Source organism: Schistocerca nitens, chromosome 4 (genome assembly GCF_023898315.1).
Source record: "Schistocerca nitens isolate TAMUIC-IGC-003100 chromosome 4, iqSchNite1.1, whole genome shotgun sequence".
NCBI classification, from domain to species: Eukaryota; Metazoa; Arthropoda; class Insecta; order Orthoptera; family Acrididae; genus Schistocerca; species Schistocerca nitens.
The window spans coordinates 944,585,064-944,609,782 of record NC_064617.1 but is presented as its reverse complement, the minus strand read 5'-3'; the positions used below and the strand labels follow the sequence as shown (position 1 = coordinate 944,609,782).

Below are 24,719 nucleotides of genomic sequence, written 5' to 3'. Positions count from 1 at the left end.
CAGTCCCGCGGTTCCGGACTGCAGCACCAGAACCGCACGACCAACGCGGCCGGCCGGGTTTCACAAACCACGGGGCAGTGAATCTACGGAACATTCATTACTGGTCCGTGGACAAACCTCGCTGGCTCAGACAGGTAGAGCGACAGCGACCGTGGACTGTAAATGTATGGGGCGGAATCATTGCCGACCACCTCATTGGTCCTCACTTCATTGCAGGGGCCCAAACAGCTGCAACATACATCGCGTTTCTACAGAATGATCTGCCAACGTTGCTCGAAAATGTCCCACTGGAAACGCGTCGACGTATGTGGTATCAGCATGATGGTGCACCTGCACATTCCGCAATTAACACTAGGCTGACCCTTGACAGGATGTTCGACGGCCGTTTCATAGGACGTGGAGGACGCATAAATTGTCCAGCCCGTTCTCCTGATCTTACACCTCTGGACTTCTTTCTGTGGGGTACGTTAAAGGAGAATGTGTACCGTGATGTGCCTACAACCCCAGAGGATATGAAACAACGTATTGTTGCAGCCTGCGGCGACATTACACCAGATGTACTGCGGCGTGTACGGCATTCATTACGACAGAGATTGCAATTGTGTGCAGCATATGATGGCCACCACATTGAATATCTATTGGCCTGACATGTTGGGACACTCTCTATTCCACTCCGTAATTGAAAACGGAAACCACGTGTGTACGTGTAGCTCACCCCTCATGGTAATGTACATGTGCGTCAGTGAAAAAGACCAATAAAAAGGTGTTAGCATATGGACGTAATGTGCTGTTCCAGTCTCTTCTGTACCTAAGGTCCATCACCGTTCCCTTTGGATCCCTACGTAATTCGGTGCTCTCCGATACACATTATCGAACAGCGGAGGAGTGGTACTCAAGCGTCAACTTTAGGTTGCAATATCTCCGGATGTAATTAACATTTTACAATGCAAGAAACGGCACTGATTACGTATTTGCTTATATGTTGATATATGCTAACAAAAATATGGTGGTTACATTTAAAAAACGTAGGTTTGTGTTAAAATACATACTTCCGTGCATTTTTTTATGGTTTGTATTAACCAATTACACTAGCCCCTCTCCTCACGTTCGGTCTGTGGAATCGATTCGTCAGTATTTGATGTGGTTTACGAAATATATCCAGCGGTAATGTTAGGTGACTCACCCTGTATATTGATAAGCCGAAACATTACGATCACTGCCCACTGCGATGTTGTATGCCGCCTTGTGGCGTAGCGGGCACGAGACGCCGTAATGAACGTGTGTAGTGCAACAGACACGGACGGGAGATCATCCAAGCGAAGGTAGGGGCTGCAAATGGGGAATTCCATTGACATAGGTGACTTTGAACAGAATATTATTACGCAGAGCCGGTGAACGAGTATCTAGAAAACGTCGAAGTTGGTCAAATGCTCTACGACTCTTCACAGAACATGGGCTACGGACGCTTGTCTGCTCTGTAAAGCAGTATCTGTGGCATCTCGGCCGGAAGAGCACAAGGCTGGTGCACGCAAAAATGTTTCGGAGCACACCGTTCATCGTACATTGTTAAACATGGAGTTGCGCAGCAGATCACCCCTACTTCTTCACATGCCGATCCAACGACATAGTCAATTACGATTGCAGTGGGCAGGGGACCATCGGGATTCGACCATTGATCAAAGGAAGCGTGTCGGCTCCTCGGGTGACAAAGTTTTGCTGGAGTACGAGGTGTGGCTAGAAAAAAACCGGACTAGTACTGGTGAAACAATAAAACGAATGCAATCAGGCTGAAAGTCGCGTGGCCTGTCACGTGACTCTCGCTCCGCCTACTGCTCGAGTTTCATCTGCCTCCTGCACTCAGTCTGCCCGTGGCGTCTGTTTTAAGTAGTTGACGTTTTGTCTGTGCGTCGGAAAATGTTGAGTGTACAGAAAGAACAGCGTGTTAACATCAAATTTTGTTTCAAACTAGGAAAATCTGCAAGTGAAGCGTTTGTAATGTTACAACGAGTGTACGGCGATGATTGTTTATCGCGAACACAAGTGTTTGAGTGGTTTAAACGATTTAAAGATGGCCGCGAAGGCACCAGTGATGACACTCGCACTGGCAGACCATTGTCAGCAAAAACTGATGCAAACATTGAAAGAATCGGTAAACTTGTTCGACAAGTTCGCCGTTTAACAATCAGAGCAGTGTCTGAGTTAACAGGAGTTGACAAGGAAAGTGTTAGGCAGATTCTTCATGAAAGTTTCAACATGAACAAAGTTTGTTCAAAAATGGTTCCAAAGTGTCTCATAATTGAACAGAAGGAACGCCGAAGAATGATTTGTTCTGACATCCTGGAAAACATTGAAAGTGATCCCACCTTCTTACAAAATGTTATTACTTGCGATGAATCGTGGTTTTTTACTTACGATCCCGAAACTAAACGCCAATTGATGCATTGGTAAACTCCTGGTTCTCCACGACAAAAAAAAGCACTAATGTCAAAATCGAAATTCAAGGCAATGATGATTGTTTTTTTTTTTTTTGACATCAAAGGGATTGTGCACATTGATTGGGTACCAGAGGGACAAACAGTGAATCAGCATTACTACATTAGCGTCCTGGCTACCCTACGTGAGCGAGTACGGAGAAAACGGAACGATTTGTGGAGAAAAAGTCATGGATCCTTCACCAAGACAATGCCCCAGCTCACAGTGCGTTGTCAGTGAAGACGTTTTTGGCAAAACACAACATTCCCATCTTAGATCATCCACCCTACTCACCTGATTTGGCCCCCTGTGACTTTTTTCTTTTCCCTAAAGTCAAGTCAGCTTTGAAAGGAACTAGATTTGAGACTGTTGAAGCAGTAAAAGAAAAAGCGACGGAAGTAATATATGGACTTACCGAAAATGATCTGCAGCATTGCTATGAACAGTGGAAAATTCGTATGGAGCGGTGTAGAGACCGAGGAGGAGAGTACATTGAAGGAGATAACATGAAATTGTAAATAATTGTAAATAAATGTTTTTTCCAGCATCAGTCCGGTTTTTTTCTAGCCGCACCTCGTATGTCGCTGGTCGTCTCCACAAACGCCATCATGGAGATGAAGGCCAGCTCGAAACGTGCAGCGCGACACGGACGCAGGTTGGTGGGAGCACTATTATGCCATGGGAGACATTCTCCTGGGCTTACATATGACCTGTGGCAGTAAACGAAGACACGCTGACAGTCTGTCCTCGCTTGAAGTTTTCCACTATGGTGATGTCGTCTTTTACGAATACTATTGTCCATCTGCCGGAGACAGAACCGTGTTACAGTTGTTTAAGGAGCATTACAGTGAGCTCACCTTGATATCTCGACTACCAAACTTGTCTGTGTTAAACGTATAGAATCCATCCGGGTCGCTTTCAGACGCCATACCCACATTAAATAAATGTCGTGTGACTAGGGCCTCCCATCAGGTAGACCGTTCGCCGGGTGCAAGTCTTTCGATTTGACGTCACTTCGGCGACTAGCGTGTCGATGGGGATGAAATGATGATGATTAGGACAACACAATACCCAGTCCCTGGGCGGAGAAAATCTCCGACCAAGCCGGGAATTCAACCCGGGCACTTAGATTGACAGTCTGTCCCGCTGACCACTCAGCTACCGGGGGCGGACGCCGTACCCACATCAGCGGCCCGTTATTTACGCCTATTGCATCACTGCTTTGTAGACACCTAATGCACACAAACCTACCAAAAAGTATCAGGTACACGATACGCAGCCGGCCGGAGTGGCCGTGCGGTTCTGGGCGCTACAGTCTGGAACCGAGCGACCGCTACGGTCGCAGGTTCGAATCCTGCCTCGGGCATGGATGTGTGTGATGTGCTTAGGTTAGTTAGGTTTAATTTGTTCTAAGTTCTAGGCGACTGATGACCTCAGAAGTTAAGTCGCATAGTGCTCAGAGCCATTTGAACACGATACGCAGAATCAGTGATGTATAAAGTCCCAAGGGCGGACAAGTAAGCAATTGAGCAGGTCATAATGTTTTGGCTCATCAGTGTAAACATTCCATTACAAATATCGCAGTTTACAATACTTCTCTGAATAAGTTAAAAATTATGTCGTCATTCTCACATTTTAGTAAGATCCTAAGGTCACTCTTACTTGTTCACTGTTCCCATTCAGCGGCAGAAATCTTACAACGTGTGAAATACAAAACTTAAAGCAAGAAATACCTTAACTGCAAGTAGTTCACGGTGTCTTGTAGGTTAAGCAAATCGAACAAACTCACTCTTCCGAGATAGTACACTTGTATTTACATAACATCAAATATTATAGAATATACTTTTATTAAACTAATAGGAAGGTAACAGAACCTATTAGAAAACGGGAAGGCTAGTAAAATAATTCTTCTTACAGTCATTGAGATAGGAAGCAGCATCAGACATTCCGTTACCTCACAGATTTAAGACTCTGCTCATTGCGCTATACTTACCATTGTTATTCTAAAACCGTCCGTTTCATCTGAAACGTCCCTTTAGAAAAATTAGTGAATTACTGTGCTGATAAACCCCTTACGTTATTTGATTTTCAGACAGCTGAACAAAACTGAACGTACTCAGACATTTCTCTCTTTACTAATTCTGATCATCACTAAACTGACACACAATATTTTTAGCGCAACGTAATCTGACTTTCAATAATCTCTACAAAAGATTGGCCCTGACTAACCATAACCTATACTTACCTCACAAAAATCTTCATTACTCGAACTACTGCAATACAGCGAGCGCCAATACTGCCAGCTAAATAAAAGATTCAAACTACTGAAGGCACTAACTGCTGATAGGCATAGTTCGCAAATGAAAGATTTTGATAAAGAACAAACACTGTATTTACCTTAATAGTGTTCAAAAGTAATTATGGACACACGTCCAGATCATCCGCTCTCAAAACTCCGCCATCTCTCTCCCCACATCCACCATTTCTGGCGGCTCACCTCCAACTGCACAACGCTACGCGCTGTTAACATCCAGCTGCCCAACACTACAATGGCAGACAACAATGCAAATTAGCCACAGACTGCACACAGCACGGCCAGTGATTTTCATACAGTGCGCTACGTGGCGTTACCAGTATAAAAACCTAAACAGCCTACTTACACATCTTACAGTCCCCTGAAAGCTTTAATCATATACATATATGTATCAAAAACTGACATTTAATTACGGCAAATTCCATCAAGAACACTGCATTTCTTATGGATCCTCAGTGTGCCGTTAACTTTAAACGGCATATTTTCATAGTACCAAAGTTTCAATAATTCTTGAACAACCAATATGACATTTCCTGTCATTTTATTACAAAATTTCATACCTTTAACGGTGGGTTTTCATGAGATCCTCAGTTCGCTGGTGCTTATAAATAGTGTAACGTCCCTTAGAAAAAGACATATTTTGTAGAAAAGAGAAAATATTGTGCATCGTATTCTGTTATTGTATGGAGTTATGTATTTTTTTATTATTATTATTTATTTTAGATAATATCTGTGTCGGCGAGTACGGAAACCGCACAGACGATAAATATCACTCAAAGATGAACAATGTCACTAGTATAAATAATACAGAATAAACATTAATTTCTCTGTCTTCTTCTTGAAGTTACGGGAGTAAGATAGCCTGTGTCGCAGTTGTACATGCTAACGTAGTCTTCTTTTGTCACGGTTAATCGATGTACGCCATTACGTACTCATGTTTGAAAAAGGTGTGTATTGCAGACAAGTTAACATATTTGAATGTTTAAATAGAGTTATTTAGATGAAAACTTGCATTATTAATTGTTATAGCTTGCTTGCCTATTATCCCATCCTGTTGAGACATTTTTCAGTTATTTAAATATTATCCGTGGTGCAGAGCTGCGCTACGAACGAACAAGCCGCTGCCGCGGCGCATTCAAACTGCATTAAAAGAAATTGATCATACCGCAAAGAAGCGGGAAGGTAATAGTGAAATAAAATCATCTCTTTCAGCTTCCGGACTTGCAGAGCAGAGCAGAGCAGCAGATTTTATGATGTGTTTTGCAGGTTGACGCGGGCTGCTGATAATATATTGCTAACATTACAAAAGAGATAATTTACCTTCGTAACATAATAGGAATTTTGCTGTGCTTAGTTCTGGTCTGGCAAACCTTATAGTGAAAACGTATTTTTCTTCGACAATAGTCTCATGTTCTTGTGTTAGTCGTGGTAATTATTGGTGTTTTACGCTTAACAAAAATCCACTGCAAAATGTTGAACAATCTTTGCGAACTGTAACATCAGTATTTCATAACAAAGTAATTTTCATTTTCAATAACTATAAAGTTTTATAGTGAGTTACAGTAGCCAAAAATGTTCCTTTAATAGAAGGCCAGATTCAGAACAATAAGAACCCAATATATTCTGTTTTGTTGAAAATTAATGATTATAAAGAAATTCTTGGCACAGCACTACTAAAAGGTATTTCGCGGCTCTTTTCGTATATGCGTTATTACGCGAACAAAAACAAAAACCAAAAATAAAATAGAGAAAAGAGTAATTTACAATTTACGACCATACGCGAAATTGTCGCCCAAAAACGCGGGGCCCGAATTTGCAGTGGCCACGAAAATAAGAATATTTTGTGTAATTTCTTTCAGTGTTTATTGTTATATATATGTATGTATTTAGTGATAAATGTATGTATGTGTATCATGATTAATGCTATGTATTAATGAATGTACAAAAATTTTTCATGAAAAACCGCACCACTGCAAGCAAGTTAGAGGAAACGATCCTGATAGTACTGAGAAACTGTAACGACTACATAATCCGGGGGCAGCCGAACCCCGAGATCAGATAAATAAAAGGTAAGACTACAGTGTAGTTGTCCTGTTTGTAGAAGCTTAACTCCAATGAAGTGACCTCATATCGCTAGTGGTGTGTAGTTTGATGTTAGTGTTTATGACAGGACAAAGTTGATTGTAGATAGCAATTTTTAGTGTGCAGTGTATTGTAGATGAATTAACATATTTTGTGTGCAAGTGAAAAAACTGTTAGGTCTTGTGTTCGAGTAGGTAATTTATGAATATGGTTAAATTGCGTAGTCAACGTCCGAGCAATATGGATGATGAGGAACAGCCATTAGTTAGTGCAGGAAATGTAGAAACGGGTGCATTAAGCAGTACAAGTACTCTCTTTGAGGATATATCACGCGAAAATGTGGGGGCAGAGGCACAGGAAGTAGTGCCACCGTCCACCAGTGCTCAAGGAGAGGTAGATAAAGAAATTACACCACCTCCAGAAAAGCAGGAACCAGAGAGTGGTAATCTGCCTGGTGGGTATTCACTTCAGGCGATATTAGAGCGCGTGCTGGATTACCAGGCAAAATTTGCGCAACAGCAAGCCGAGCGAGATCGCCAGCAAGCTGAGAGAGATCGCCAGCAAGCTGAGCGAGATCGCAGGCTAGAGGAAAATTTACTTGCCCAGCAGGCTGAGAGGGATCGCCAGCAAGCTGAGCGAGATCGCCAGCAAGCTGAGCGTGACCAGCAACTTGTGCAGTCGTTAGAAAATATGAAAAAAGAGATTGCCTGTATGAAACAGAATTATGAGTCGATACCTAAAGCCGTGCAAGAGTTGACTGTACAGGTCAGCAACCTGCAAGTAGCAAACACTAACAGGGTAGACGAAATAGGTGTCTTAGCCAACCGGTTAGAAAAGCTAGAGGTAGATTCCACACAGCTTGTAGAGCAGAAGTGGAACGAACAAGCGACGAAAATTGAAACCGAATTCAACTCATGGCTAGAAGTGAAGGACAGTGAGATTGACAAAAATATTAATTCTAAGGTACAAGCAGCCATAGCAGGTAGAGATTCCGAATCGTTCAGTACCGCAGTAAATAGTCAGGTACAGAACGATGTGCAAACTATCAAACAAATACTCAGTGAGGATATTCCGCAGTGGCAAGTGAATGTTAACAAACGGATATCCGACTTGGAAAAGGGTTTAGCACAAAGTAGCAAACATCTTGAACATGAAACTATGTTGCCAGCAGCCAATGTTTTTGGCAACGCACAAACTTATACGCGACGCAACAATGGTGAATCTTTAGGCGATAATGCGAAGAGCTGTAGCTTCGGTTCGGAGCACAGTGCCTATGTCCCAGGAGCAAACCAGTATAGCCCAAAAATATTAGTTGAAGCAAGTTTAATCAAAAATAGGCAGTTTCAAACGTTTACTACTGAACGAAAGTCAGTACACCCAGTAGTATTCATAAAAAGCTTTAAAAATATCTTGCCTAGTGTGTGGAACGAAGCACAGAAGATTCAGTACGTAATGTCATACATTCAGGGTGATGCAGCGTTGTGGGCTACAGAAGTAGCAGACAGCTGCATGACATACGAACAGTTCGAGAGGGCGTTTTTGTCGAAATACTGGTCGCCTTGTATACAAGAGCGGCTAAGAAAAGAAGTATACAATCCCGAACCGTACTCACCCCGTCTTGGGAATCTGAGACGGTATTTCGAGAAGTACATAAACAAAACGCGTTACTGGGACGAGCCTATCTCACCAAGAGACATAATAAGACTCCTAAAATCACATTTACCCATTCATATCAAAGAGAAATTAATACACGTACCAGAAAGCGACATGGAACATTTCCTGTCTGTTCTAGATTCAATAGACTTAACACAGGAAGACGCAAAAGCAGCGTGTGATCACTCGCGGAATAATGGATCAGGGTGTAAACATGATATAATAGTGCACAAAACCACAACCATGGAAATGGTGGGGGTGGTAACAAGCGGCAAGAGCATTCGCAAAATTGTAATAATGGTAGAAGTCAGAACGGGTATGGGCAGCCGTCCCATAATAAAAAGCGTCGATTCGACGACCGGTACGATTCCGGATTGCCAGGGACCAACTGCTGGAAAAATGCGCGAGGTCAGTGGCATAGCAATTACAATGACGGTAATCGTAATTGGAATCAGAATCAGCGACCAAGCCCAGAGCGGCAGGGTAATGACCGGTACGATAACAACAGACCACCACTGCAGAACGCGCCTATTGCGCAGTCGTGGCGGCTCACAAACCAAAGCGTAAACATAGTAGAGGTCGCGGACAATAGCCGTCCAAGTACCTCGCAAGCAAGCCATCCAACAAACTAGAATCGGCCTCGATATGCTCTCCATCGCTGGCCGAGGGGAGGAGTGAGAGCAACACGAATGACAAGAATATTCCTAGAGTACATATGCTGCGATACAACGACGGTATCAGTATGGATAAAGATCTACTGACCGAACCGCATGAATGTAAGAAAGATAGCAACGAAAATGTGCAAGCCATAATAGAAGCGAAAATCAATGATGTTGCAGTGAATATAATCATTGACACAGGTGCCTCAGTGAGTGTAATGAGTATAGAGTTGTTTAAAGCGCTAGGGAAGGGACGTAGTATACCGACTTTCCCGGTTAATAATTGCAAGGTGTCTGGAGCTATAAGTGCACAGAGCCAGTTAGTTAAGTAACAGGTGCAGGTGGAGATTTGTAAGGAGGGCGAAGCCATAGTGAGCTCGTTCCTCATTGTTAAAGGGTTAAAGGTGGCCTGCATTCTGGGAGTAGATTTTCTCCGTGAGAGGGACGCAGTAATCGACCTCTCCTCGGGAAAACTAAGTATAGTTAATAAAGCTAGGAGGATTGAGTTATCTATGATGAAATCGAAGGAGGTACTTGTGCCATGTTGCAATCGAATTAATATCAAAGGTAGGAACCCCTGGGTACTACACCTTAATGATTATTCACCTGTGACGGATCTCTATTATCCGAATATAGGAGATAGAAATTTTGAACCACATGTTAATGAATTTCAAACCAAAGTACAGGAATCTGAAAGTTTAAGCAACATACAAAAGCAACAGTTGACGCAGCTGCTATCGGAATATACTATGGTATTTACCGACCGACCAGGAATAGTCAAAGGGTACCACTATCACATAGAGGTGATGCCTCACAAAACATACTGTCGCGCATCTTACTCCATCCCTTGGTCGAGGAGGGAGGTAGTGGCTAAAGAGATCTGAAGGATGTTGGAATGGAATAATAGAGTTATTTATTCAGTGACATATCTGATGTAAATAGTAGTAGTAAGAAGATTTCAATTGTGTTTTAGAGTATAAGTATGTTAGTTTTAAGAAAGAATTTGTGTATAGTTACAATTTTGAGGAAGTAGAATCAGTAAACTGAGCAATAATATGCAAATGTAAGACTTTGTTTACAGACAGCTAGTGTCATTAAAATACTACATGCTCTTCAAGCAATGAATAATCTTTTGTTGATAAAATAATGATTAATTTCTTGAATCATTTTTCATTTTTAGTAAGTAAGTACAATTAATGATGAAATCTCATATAAATGTGTAGCAGATGTAATTGTGTTAGAGTTAAGGAACCCTGAGAGAGAGTCTATACTAGCCAAAAATTGACTTTGTAGTACGAAATAATTATGTGATGTAATGTTTACTGCCAATAGTGATCTGAGAACGACACTGGAGCAGAATCCAATAAAAAACAAAACCGTTCCGTGTAACCTATGCTTTGTATGTATTAATGCTTCAATTGAAGCCTGTGTACTTGGTACACGTTCTTGAATATTAATTACGCGGTACGCGAATCAAGTTACGCGGAAACTACACTGTAGTCCTGTAGGACAGAACGTCAAAAATAATACTAGTACTAAATGAAGTATTTATTGAACAATATGCCCAAGTCAAGCTGTCATGCATATGGTAAAATCTGTTTGCTAGATGGGTGATAAACTGGCAAGCTACACTAAAAGAGGAAAAGAAAGCTATGTACAAAAAATCACACACCTTTAAATAATTACAAAAAAGCAATATATGCCTAGTAATAGTATTAAAAGTGTGTAATGAGAAGGTAACACAATGGACTCAATGTAGATGAGAGTGATTATGCTAAGAACAGTTGTTATGCATTAAAAATAAACTGTGTGCATAAACAATCTAGAAAAGGACGGAATATTGTGTGTAGTAGGGACAGAAAATGACTGTTGTATCTGCACCAATATATACGTCGGTATAAGTTAAGTGTTGAGTGACTAACTGTCATAGAGCAGTGCTCAACGAACAGTACACTGTGAGTAAAAACGGTAGTTAGTGATCCGTTCGGAGACGATTCAAACAAACATCGCTCGACGGAGACATTTAGTATGTGTGTACCGAAACATTTTCGCGTGTTGAAAGACGCTCTGGCAGTGTATCAACCGTGAGAACAAGTGAAAGTGTGTAGTACAATGTGCGTGTGACGAACCCTGAATACCAGTGTCACAATGCCACAAGAAACCTGTTATCACGCCAAAACATCCTGTGCATACCAGCGAAGCGACGGCGTAATGAACAATAAACGCTTTTAACCAAAGTGCATTTTCTTCCACAGCTAATAAGTTGTATCCTTAAAGACAGTACACCGTTGTGGAATATTTGTTTCATGCGTTACGACGGGGAGCCATGCGGAGAAGCAGAGACGGGTGCCGTGCCGTGCCGCCAGCCAGCCGGTCGCAAGAAACCGCTGCAACACGCCGACATTGGTGAATGGTTCGGCGCGGTTCGCGACTGCTCGGGCGCCACCGCAGCACGCCGTCGCTGTTGCTGCTAGCAGGTCGTCGACCTCAGCGGTCGCTGGCACGCCGCGCTCCAGACGACGCTACGCAACAATTGCTTCGCGCCGCCCGCTCTGTACGACATTGTTGACGCTCAACCGAACATTAACAACTACGTTGTTCATATACTAATATGAAAATGATTTATTGGACACGAAATTACGTGACAAACATTTTTTTCTTCCTTTAGTTTCCTGTATATAAACTCAAAACATTTACTAATTCAATAATATATGCGATACGTTTTTGTCATGTTAGTGAAACAAATTGACACGAACGCCATACAATGGTAAAACATTAGTCGTGAATACGTGTAGAGACAATCCATTACATTGCTATCAAACTGTTTAATGATTGACCTTAATTGTGACACAGAACACAAATGTGAAAAAGTGTAGAAGGTACATTTTTAATAGAGAGACTAAAAGGTTTAACATTTTGACATAAATAATTATTGTTATCTGTGAACATTGGATAAGGTCCACCCTTGTTTGATGAACAAAACCGTGTGTTAAGACAATCCAGGCGAGATGACCATGGCTCCGGCGCAGTTTTCCCAGGTTTTCTGATCGCACGTAGCCCAAATGGGGGAGCCAGAAAACCGTAATGACCCTGGGACTAGGTTTACGGTCACCTCGCAAAGTGTGAAAAACTATAAAAAATGTAATTAAAACTATAATGTAAAAGAGGAAAGAAGTGAACTGTGAATATTCCAAACAAGGTGATAGACAATGACAAAACGGACGTTAGTGGCAGCATATTGCCGAACATTCTTAACGTTAGTCAATTGCTGCCAGGGGGCATTGTAACGTCCCTTAGAAAAATCATATTTTGTAGTAAAGAGAAAATATTGTGCATCGTATTCTGTTATTGTATGGAGTTATGTATTTTTTTATTATTATTTATTTTAGATAATATCTGTGTCGGCGAGTACGGAAACCGCACAGACGATAAATATCACTCAAAGATGAACAATGTCACTAGTATAAATAATACAGAATAAACATTAATTTCTCTGTCTTCTTCTTGAAGTTACGGGAGTAAGATAGCCTGTGTCGCAGTTGTACATGCTAACGTAGTCTTCTTTTGTCACGGTTAATCGATGTACGCCATTACGTACTCATGTTTGAAAAAGGTGTGTATTGCAGATAAGTTAACATATTTGAATGTTTAAATAGAGTTATTTAGATGAAAACTTGCATTATTAATTGTTATAGCTTGCTTGCCTATTATCCCATCCTGTTGAGACATTTTTCAGTTATTTAAATATTATCCGTGGTGCAGAGCTGCGCTACGAACGAACAAGCCGCTGCCGCGGTGCATTCAAACTGCATTAAAAGAAATTGATCATACCGCAAAGAAGCGGGAAGGTAATAGTGAAATACAATCATCTCTTTCAGCTTCCGGACTTGCAGAGCAGAGCAGCAGATTTTATGATGTGTTTTGCAGGTTGACGCGGGCTGCTGATAATATATTGCTAACATTACAAAAGAGATAATTTACCTTTGTAACATAATAGGAATTTTGCTGTGCTTAGTTCTGGTCTGGCAAACCTTATAGTGAAAACGTATTTTTCTTCGACAATAGTCTCATGTTCTTGTGCTAGTCGTGGTAATTATTGGTGTTTTACGCTTAACAAAAATCCACTGCAAAATGTTGAACAATCTTTGCGAACTGTAACATCAGTATTTCATAACAAAGTAATTTTCATTTTCAATAACTATAAAGTACGGAAGATATGTTGATTTTTATAGTGAGTTACAGTAGCCAAAAATGTTCCTTTAATAGAAGGCCAGATTCAGAACAATAAGAACCCAATATATTCTGTTTTGTTGAAAATTAATGATTATAAAGAAATTCTTGGCACAGCACTACTAAAAGGTATTTCGCGGCTCTTTTCGTATATGCGTTATTACGCGAACAAAAACAAAAACCGAAAATAAAATAGAGAAAAGAGTAATTTACAATTTACGACCATACGCGAAAATAGCATAAGATAGACGGCGTGAATGCGACCTAGGTGGCGTTGTTCTATCTCGTCGGTCAACGTGCTATCGCACGTGCAGAGTATCTGTCACGCTAGATATTGCTCTGCACGTTCTGAACGACTCCTCAACCTTCTTTTCCACGCTATGACGTCAGAAACTCAGACCACTGTTTCGAATGCATGATCCGTGTGCCGACGGCTTCAGTGTACGATTCATCAAACTATACCAACGCTGTTCACTTTAGAAAAGACGCTAATCTGTTTTCGTTTCAGAAACTGCTTAATCGTGGTACGTCTGAAGTGCGAAATGGAAAAAAAAAACGGAAAATCACTGTTTGCCACTTAGTTAAACTGTGAAGACTGCATGCAATAAATGTCAAAAGGACAGATTACACAAAGGAATTCGTATACAGGTATCGCAATAGAATTTTGTTTCGTGAGGAGAAGGTTGTGATATTATATGTAAATTTAAGCTTGAGGGGGAGGGGGCAGAAAAGAAAAGAAAGGAAAGGGAAGGGATTACTGATGTCAGCTACATCGGGACATTAGGCGGAATCAACGCCGACGAGTGAGAATGTGCGTCGCACCAGGTTTCTCCTGCTCACCAAGTAGATGCTTAACCACTGCGCCATTCAGGACGCAGTATCATAAGTCCTCTACTATCTCGGCACTCCTTACGGCCGACCCACATTCCCACCGACTACCACGTGTCCGCAATCCCTGTCCATTTCCTCCATGTTCACAATTCTGACACTCACACGGGAGGTCCGACTTAGTTGTGCATCCGCACCGAAGAAGGTGGAACCATGGCACGGACACGTACGAAACAGCAGACACCATGCATTTATCAGGGGCGATTCTAGAAGCAGGTCAAGGTGGGGGTGGGAGCTAATGGCGGGAGGGGAAGGGGGGTGGAGGCAGGGGGTATGGGGGAGTGGAATATCGCTTAACAAAAGGAGAGATGGGGTCCACCACCAACAAATTGGTAAAAGTTGCTTAAAGTAGTTATTGGTAACTGTTTTGGAGTTCAGGGTAAAAACGTACCTACAGAATGTGTGTGCCCGGTAAAGTAATAAGATTTGATCCAGATGTTCGGCGATATCCAAGTTTTTGTCCAGCGTCAGCAATTTGAGTGTTGGTAGACATACCCGGCATATTTAGCTTTCTTGACTATTGTAAGTGGTATTCGTACATTAATATACATCCAGTGTCTATTAATAAATAATTAGACGCCCATTTTATGTTAAATGATATTTATTAGTTTAGATAGCTATTTGACGCTCTTATTCTTTCGTTAAAATGTGTTTGAAATACATTGCAACCTATATTGCTACAAAATTATAAAAAACAGATTGAATCTGTTGAAGTAATATATCCGCTGATTTCTGAAGTCACTTTATCGAGTGTAATATGATATTCAATTTGGCGGGGGAGAGGGCGGGGGGGGGGGGGGCGGGCTATAGCCCCCTAGACCCTACCCCTCTTGCCACCGCCCCTGGCATTCATACAATAGATTCGCCTAGATGGGCAATGGATCCACGTTCTTCAGTGCACTCCGGTCGCAGGTTCGAATCCTGCCTCGGGCATGGTTGTTTGTGATGTCCTAGGTTAGTTCGGTTTAACTAGTTCTAAGTTCTAGGGGACTAATGACCTCAGCAGTTGAGTCCCATAGTGCTCAGAGCCATTTGAACCATCTTCAGTGCGGACGCACAAATACGTCCGACCTCCCGTGGGAATCTCAGAGTAGCGAGCATGGAGGAAATTTGCAGTGATTGCGGATAGCCGGCGCCTGGTGGGAATGCGGGTCGGCTGTGAGGCGTACCTAGATAGTTCCGCAGTTGCGATAACACGACGTCCCCGATGACGCACCTGCATAGTAAGCAGGAGATCCTGGGCTCGAGTTAGGATCCAGTACATACACTGTTGTTGTTGTGGTCTTCAGTCCTGAGACTGGTTTGATGCAGCTCTCCATGCTACTCTATCCTGTGCAAGCTTCTTCATCTCCCAGTACCTACTGCAACCTACATCCTTCTGAATCTGCTTAGTGTATTCATCTCTTGGTCTCCCCCTACGATTTTTACCCTCCACGCTGGCCTCCAATACTAAATTGGTGATCCCTTGATGCCTCAGCACATGTCCTACCAACCGATCCCTTCTTCTGGTCAAGTAGTGCCACAAACTCCTCTTCTCCCCAATCCTATTCAGTACCTCCTCATTAGTTATGTGATCTACCCATCTAATCTTCAGCATTCTTCTGTAGCACCACATTTCGAAAGATTCTATTCTCTTCTTGTCCAAACTATTTACCGTCCATGTTTCACTTCCATACATGGCTACACTCCATACAAATACTTTCAGAAATGACTTCCTGACACTTAAATCTATACTCGATGTTAACAAATTTCTCTTCTTCAGAAACGCTTTCCTTGCCATTGCCAGTCTACATTTTATATCCTCTCTACTTCGACCATCATCAGTTATTTTGCTCCCCAAATAGCAAAACTCCTTTACTACTTTAAGTGTCTCATTTCCTAATCCAATACCCTCAACATCACCCGACTTAATTCGACTACATTCCATTATCCTCGTTTTGCTTTTGTAGATGTTCATCTTATATCCTCCCTTCAAGACACCATCCATTCCGTTCAACTGCTCTTCCAAGTTCTTTGCTGTCTCTGACAGAATTACAATGTCATCGGCGAACCTCAAAGTTTTTATTTCTTCTCCATGGATTTTAATACCTACTCCGAATTTTTCTTTTGTTTCCTTTACTGCTTGCTCAATATACAGATTGAATAACATCGGGGAGAGGCTACAATCCTGTCTTACTCCCTTACCAACCACTGCTTCCCTTTCATGTCCCTCGACTCTTATAACTGCCATCTGGTTTCTGTACAAATTGTAAATAGCCTTTCGCTCCCTGTATTTTACCCCTGCCACCTTTAGAATTTGAAAGAGAGTATTCTAGTCAACATTGTCAAAAGCTTTCTCTAAGTTTCCAATTGCTAGAAACGTAGGTTTGCCTTTCCTTAATCTTTCTTCTAAGATAAGTCGTAAGGTCAGTATTGCCTCACGTGTTCCAGTATTTCTACGGAATCCAAACTGATCTTCCCCGAGGTCGGCTTCTACTAGTTTTTCCATTCGTCTGTAAAGAATTCGTGTTAGTATTTTGCAGCTGTGGCTTATTAAACTGATTGTTCGGTAATTCTCACATCTGTCAACACCTGCTTTCTTTGGGATTGGAATTATTATATTCTTCTTGAAGTCTGAGGGTATTTCGCCTGTTTCATACATCTTGCTCAGCAGATGGTAGAGTTTTGTCAGGACTGGCTCTCCCAAGACCGTCAGTAGTTCCAATGGAATGTTGTCTACTCCGGGGGCCTTGTTTCGACTCAGGTCTTTCAGTGCTCTGTCAAACTCTTCACGCAGTATCGTATCTCCCATTTCATCTTCATCTACATCCTCTTCCATTTCCATAATATTGTCCTCAAGTACATCGCCCTTGTATAGACCCTCTATATACCCCTTCCACCTTTCTGCCTTCCCTTCTTTGCTTAGAACTGGGTTGCCATATGAGCTCTTGATATTCATACAAGTGGTTCTCTTCTCTGCAAAGGTCTCTTTAATTTTCCTGTAGGCAGTATCTATCTTACCCCTAGTGAGACAAGCCTCTACATCCTTACATTTGTCCTCTAGCCATCCCTGCTTAGCCATTTTGCACTTCCTGTCGATCTCATTATTGAGACGTTTGTATTCCTTTTTGCCTGCTTCATTTACTGCATTTTTATATTGTCTCCTTTCATCAATTAAATTCAATGTTTCTTCTGTTACCCAAGGATTTCTACTAGCCCTCGTCTCTTTACCTACTTGATCCTCTGCTGCCTTCACTACTTCATCCCTCAAAGCTACCCATTCTTCTTTTACTGTATTTCTTTCCCCCATTCCTGTCAATTGTTCCCTTATGCTCTCCCTGAAACTCTGTACAACCTTTGGTTCTTTCAGTTTATCCAGGTCCCATCTCCTTAAATTCCAACCTTTTTGCAGTTTCTTCAGTTTTAATCTACAGGTCATAACCAATAGATTGTGGTCAGAGTCCACATCTGCCCCTGGAAATGTCTTACAATTTAAAACCTGGTTCCTAAATTTCTGTCTTACCATTATATAATCTATCACTACTGGCTATTAAAACGGCTACACCAACAAGAAATGCAGATGATAAACGGTTATTCATTGGTCAAGTATATTATACTAGAACTGACATGGGATTACATATTCACGCAATTTCGGTGCATAGATCCCGAGAAATCAGTACCCAGAACAACCACATCTGGCCGTAATAACGGCCTTGATACGCCTGGGCATTGAGTCAAACAGAGCTTGGATGGCGTATACAGGTACAGCTGCCCATGCAGCTTCAACACGATACCGCAGTTCATAAAGAGTAGTGACTGGCGTATTGTGACGAGCCAGTTGCTCGGCCACCACTGGACAGACGTTTTCAGTTGGTGAGAGATTTGGAGAATGTGCTGGCCAGGGCAGCAGTCGAACATTTTCTGTGTCGAGAAAGGCCCGCACAGGACCTGCAACATGCAGTCGTGCATTATCCTGCAGAAATGTAGGGTTTCGCGGGGATCGAATTAAGGGTAGAGCCACGGGTCGTAACACATCTGAAATGTAACGTCCCCTGGTCAAAGTGCCGTCAGTGCCAACAAGAGGTGACGGAAACGTGTAACCAAAGGCACCCCATACGATCACGCCGGGTGATACGCCAGTATGGCGATGACGAATACACGCTTCAAAAATGGTTCAAATGGCTCTGAGCACTATGGGACTCAACTGCTGTGGTCATAAGTCCCCTAGAACTTAGAACTACTTAAACCTAACTAACCTAAGGACATCACACACATCCATGCCCGAGGCAGGATTCGAACCTGCGACCGTAGCAGTCGCACGGTTCCGGACTGCGCGCCTAGAACCGCGAGACCACCGCGGCATACACGCTTCCAATGTGCGCTCACCGCGATGTCGCCAAACACGGATGCGACGATCATGATGCTCTAAAAAGAAACTGGATTCATCCGATAAAATGACGTTTTGCCATTAGTGCACCCAGGTTCGTCGTTGAGTACACCACCGCAGGCGCTCATGTCTGTGATGCAGCGTCAAGGGTAACAGCAGCCATGGTCTCCGGCCTGATAGTCCATGCTCCTGCAAACGTCGTCGATCTGTTCGTGCAGATGGTTGTCGTCTTGAAAACGTCCCCATCTGTTGACTCAGGTATAGAGACGTGGCTGCACGATCCGTTATAGCCATGCGAATAAGATGCCTGTCATGTCGACTGCCGTTGGGATTCAGTATGGCGTTCCGTATTACCCTCCTGAACCCACCGATTCCATAATCTGCTAACAGTCATTGGATCTCGACCAACGCGAGCAGCAGTGTCGCGATACGATAAACCGCAATCGCGATAGGCTACCATCCGACCTTTATCAAAGTCGGAAACGTGATGATACGCATTTCTCCTCCTTACACGAGGCGCCGCAACAACACCAGGCACGCCAGTCAACTGCTGTTTGTGTATGAGAAATGGGTTGGAAACTTTCCTCGTGTCAGGTTGTTGTAGGTGTCGCCACCGGCGCCAACCTTGTGTGAATGCTCTGAAAAGCTAATCATTTGCATATCACAGCATCTTCTTCGTCTCGGTTAAATTTCGCGTCTGTAGCACGTCATCTTCGTGGTGTTCCAGTTTTAATGGGCAGTAGTGTACTTTCACTCGTAGCCGCTGATTCTGCGTAATATTCCGATGTACCTAACATTAATAATCCCTTCTCTTTCCTTTCGTTCATCCCATTCCCCCTCTTCCCCCTCTCTCCTCCTTCAATTCACATACAATGCGTCACAGCTACGTATTCCACGTGGTGTCTGTTCTTTCTACGAAGGAGGGGCGTTTACCACAGAATATAGGGAATTCGGCAGCAGCAGGTCCGTGGCCTATCGAGACGACTGTCATGCAAATAAGGAATCGATGGGTTCAAGAGTGAAATACTCAGAGCTATGCAGGACCTCAAAGTCCCCATGTGAACAGCTACTGAAAGAACATACTTGGTCTTCGCTCGCTCACGCAAATTTATACAGTATTTTGAGACAAGAAATTGGTTTGTTTACAGCAAGAACAGTATCCGCACGGACAGTGCGAGGACTTCTGTAGGACCACGGACTGAGCAGGGCTACGATTGCTGTGGTTGTTCTTGACGCAGCTGCAGAGAGATGTGTGCTCACAGTGGTGCGTCCAGCGACATCACTGTACACAGAAGGAATAGCACTAAGTCATCGATTTAGACGAGTCCCGATGGTGCCCATAGATTCAGAGGAGAACTAAATTTGTTGATAGCATTTGTCACCATCAAACGGTTCCAGCACCTTTGTGTTGGTACCAAATGCCATTGGGACCAAATGTCGCCAGTAGTGCACTGGACTACCTCAATTGGTGTTCGACTGCTGACCTGCCCGGCACGTTCTCAGTATCTCCCATTCAGTGAAAATATCTGGTCACGGTTTGCCAAGACTCTAGCAAACCGCCACTAGCCAGCCACTACAAATGATTAGATCTGGCACAGAGCTGAAGCAGCGTGGAATAATGTAAATGTCTCTGTCATTAAAACTCCCTTTGACTTGATTCGCAGACGGTTTAGAGACATTTATTCTGCCGATCGGTCTCAAAATGGGCACCACAGTGTAAACCGGATAAACTTTGCACAGATATGTTGGGCAGTGTCCCTAGTATGACCGTCGATCGCATCAAGACGCTCTTTTCAGTTGTGAACGTAATGTGAGCGAGTAAAGATGTCTACAACAACGATGTTTCCCGCCAAGTAGGAGGGCTCGCTGAGAGGCTTCGCCTTAATGAATGCAGCCCACCTAACACAACTGCCACTCACTTCCTTCTTCATGGCAATTCTGAGCCGCACTCTGCAGGGGCAGTAGATGCTCCTGCAACCTTTTCGGTGGGAAGATATCGATCAGCCACAATAGAGCCCTGATTGGCTCATCCTGAGTATCATCTCTGTTGACATGAAACGCTGAAGACAACACTTGGGCGCAGGCTACGCTCTACAGACCAGCGTAGAGAATTATCGGAAAGCACAGGCGGCTACCTTCTATGACGATGGAGTGGGAAATTTGGTATAACACTCCGACAGATGTCTAAGTCGGAGTGGCGACTATGTAAAAAGTATCTGGAAAGTGTAGCTAACTCTTGCAAACAAAATGTTTCTGATTTTCACTGTGATTTCCATTTAGCGACCGATCGGATCTTACTTTCTGGACTACCATCATATAACTTGGCATCTGAGTTCAAAGTCAGAGCAAGATTTGATAATAAACAAGGTCAGTAGAAAAATATGTCTCCAAGGTAACTCAAGAATGCCCGTGCACATTTTAAAGAACAGCTTTATTTGTAACTAATGAAAATGTAAAACAGACTATAGGCAGATGAAGTTGGCATGAAATTATGATACGTCATTTATGTTACAACTGCTGGTACGCTTCACCACTGGTGTCCGTGAGCGAGGGCGGCACCATGCGCACCCAGAAGACCGTGCGCTGCGGGCAGGGCTGGCGCTCCGACGGCGACAAGGGGTGCGGCGTGGGCGGCGGCTAAGGGGGCGGCGTGGGCGGCGACCAAGGGGGCGGTGTGGGCGGCGACCAATGGGGCGGCGTGGGCGGCAGCGGCAGCGTGGGCGGCGGCCGCGGCGTGCGCTGCGGCGCCGTTGATGTGGGCGTCGCGGGCCTGCGTCTGGGCGACGGCGGTCAGGTGGGCGGCCCTGGTGGCGGCCACCTCGTGTGTGTCCTGCACGTAGCCGCCGGGGCCGACGGCGATGTGAGCCGGGCCGTAGGCGGCCAGTCCAGGGTGGACGCCGTGGGCGCCGTGGGCGGCGACGACGGCGTGGGGCGCGGCCACCACTGCGTGGGTGGCAGGGACTACACCGTGCGCAGCGCCCAGGTAGCCGGGTCTAGCCACGGCCACAGCAAGGACGGCGACGAGGAGTACCTGCAGATACCAGGTTGGTGCGTGTTGTATGCTACAAGATCACAAAGTAGAATGTGTCCTGATTGTTCTCATCTCTGGGCACTTGGCAGTTAAAATTACAATAGCATTTGTTGGTGATAAAGGCTATTGAGCCGTTATGAGCACGAACAGTGAAAAGGAGTGAGATAGTAAATTTTAGAACATTATAGTCAGTCGTAATTGGGGAAAATATATTAAAAAAACAGGGATGAGTATTTGATTACTAGGAGATTTATTGACAAACGGCTCTGAGCATTATAGGACTTAACATCTGAGGTCATCAGTCCCTTTGACTTAGAACTACTTAAACCTAACTAACCTAAGGACACCACACACAGCCATGCCCAAGGCAGGATTCGAATCTGGGGCTGTAGCGTTCGCGCGGATCGAGACTGAAGCGCCTAGAACCGATCGGCCACACATGCCGGCTATTAGTGACACTCGTGTATAATTAATTATGATTTATAGCAGATAAAGCAGCACAGTAGCCCAGTAAAAATTCACCTGACATTTAACGGACTTTTTTTGCCGACAAATGTGGAATGTGACCAGTTTACATGTATTTCACGATTAAGCCATTGATTAAAGCATTGCACCACATGAAGCACTGACGGTAAACTGACTGAGCTGTTCTTATGCTCAAGGAAGGTAACAAGTGAGCACTTTGTCAGCAACATGTCTCATAGTTTTCCTGCCTAAAGATGAAATACCTAACCAAGTGAAAAAGAGTGTGGCATATGTAAAGCATAGCAGGTATTTCTTAAATGCATCTTTGTCCTCACATAGACATTGTTCCATTGGTTTCATTACTTTAGACCTGTCTGTCACTTTCTTCTTAGTAACAACGATTGTGTACTAATCACATGGCATAAATTATTAGCATAGTTTTTCGCCACATCAAATTTATATTACACATTCATTATAAACACTTGAAAAACAGTTATACGTACAGTTTACTTCTCTGTCAAATTCAGTGCCGCGTTCTAGAGAATACGTCGAAATAATGCTGGTAACATCTGGTCTTAATTGAGTGTTATTTGCAGATTATTTCGTGTGTGAATCGATAAATAGTACCGCTGTTGAAAAATTTAAAACTTGTAAGTAAGCTGTTTAGGTTTTTATGTTGGTAACTCCACGTAGCGCTCTGTATGAAAATCACTGCAGTCTGTGGCTGGTTGGCATTGTTGGTATATTCGCTATTGTAGTGTTGGGCAGCTGGATGTGAACAGCGCGTAGCGTTGCGCAGTTGGAGGTGAGCCGCCAGAAGTGGTGGATGTGGAGAGTGAGATACCTGAGTATTGAGAGGTTGCTATTAGCAGACGACCTGGAAGTGTGTCCGCCAGAAAAGGGAAATTTGTAAAGATGGAGGTCATGAATTGATATTTTGAAAATTATTAAGGTAAATACATTGGTTGTTCACTATCAAATTCTTTTATTTGCTAACTGTGGCTACCAGTATCTAGTGACTTCAATAGTTAGAATCTTTTATTTAGTTGGCAGTATTGGCGCTCGCTGTATTGCAGTTGTTCGAGTAACGAAGATTTTTGTGAGGTAAGTGATTCATGAAAGGGATAGGTTATTGTTAGTCAGGGCCATTCTTTTGTAGGGAATATTGAAAATCAGATTGCGCTGCGCTACAAATATTGTGTGTCAGTTTAGTGATGATCGGAATAAGTAAAGAGAGAAATTTCTGAGTACGTTCAGTTTTGTTCAGCTGTTTGAAAATCAAATAACGTAGAAGCTTACCAGCACAGTCACTTGTAATTTTTCAAAGGGGATGTTTCAAACTTACTGGCTATACTCACGGTAGGATAAACTGGTTTATCGAAAGTGACAATCGTGACATGGATCCTTACAGAGTAATTGTGCCTTTCGTGTCAGATTCTGTGTTCCACTAATTCTGTTAGAAATTTTAGAATTCAAAACTCTGCATACGAATATCATTGAAACAGTTATGGTTCAGGCCGTTTAGTTGTGCCACAATGGGAAAATACCAGTGGGAATTAGGCGCCCGGTGGAAACTGTAGGAATTATTGTTGTTGTGGTCTTCAGTCCTGAGACTGGTTTGATGCAGCTCTCCAGTAAAGCTGCATGCCCTCGGGAAAAATTACGGCTGTAGTTTCCCCTTGCTTTCAGCCGTTCGCAGTACCAGCACAGCAAGGCCGTTTTGGTTAATGTTACAAGGCCAGTTAGTTTAACAAAACTTACATATAATACAAAGAAAAAGTAAATAAATAAGCAAGAATAAAACTTTTGGGAACAAAATAAGAAATTTTTAAAAATTTTTAAAATAAGAAAAAATAAAAGATTCAAATATTTAAAGAAAAAAAAAGAAAAAAAACACAAAAAATGACAAAAAAACCAGTTTGTTGCCCCTGCAACTACTGAAAAGGCTGCTGCCCCTCTTCAGGAACCACATGTTTGTTTGGCCTCTCAACAGATACCCCTCCGTTGTGGTTGCACCTACGGTACAGCCATCTGTATCGCTGAGGCACGCAAGCCTCCCCACCAACGGCAAGGTCCATGGTTCATGTGCAGCGAAACCGAATGACGCCCGAACGCTACTCACCAGCAGGACCTTCATGGCGGAGCTGTTGTAGGAGCTGCTATGAACTGTAGCGTGACACCGGCGGCCACGTCCTTATATACCGCCCGCTGGACTCGTGAAAGTACCAGGCGGACTCGGTTCCTGGCCTTCCCCGCCCAGGTGGACTGTCCCCTGGCCGTGTCGTTTGCTTCGGCCTTCCCTAATCTCGCCTTCTGCAGATCCCTTTGTTAGCACAAGTACCCGAAAATGCATACTTGTCCAGGTGCATCCGTCCAACTTTATGAGGATCAGTTCAGTTTCAGTTAAGGCAAATGTATCAATTGAGCAATAATGACCTTACGCGCACCAACGGAATGAAAAGAACAGAAAAATCAACATGCACTCGAAACATCTGTCGATATAGAGAGAGCTTTCGTCAGTGTAGTGGGAAACGTGATGTAGGAACCCTAATTAGACAA

General features: G+C 43.3%; 1 protein-coding gene across 1 annotated transcript in view; it reads right to left on the bottom strand.

The window, feature by feature from the left end:
* LOC126253593 (cuticle protein 18.7-like) overlaps window positions 1–24,316 on the bottom strand; it is a 91,723-nt gene extending 67,407 nt beyond the window's left edge. Inside the window, exons 1-2 of the mRNA XM_049955028.1 lie at window positions 24,283–24,316; window positions 21,483–21,695 (exon numbers count right to left, since the gene is read on the bottom strand). Coding sequence (XP_049810985.1) covers window positions 21,483–21,695; window positions 24,283–24,297 — 228 coding nt within the window. The 5' untranslated portion in view covers window positions 24,298–24,316. The remainder of the gene's footprint in view (window positions 1–21,482; window positions 21,696–24,282) is intronic.
* Between the last annotated feature and the right edge of the window lie 403 nt (window positions 24,317–24,719).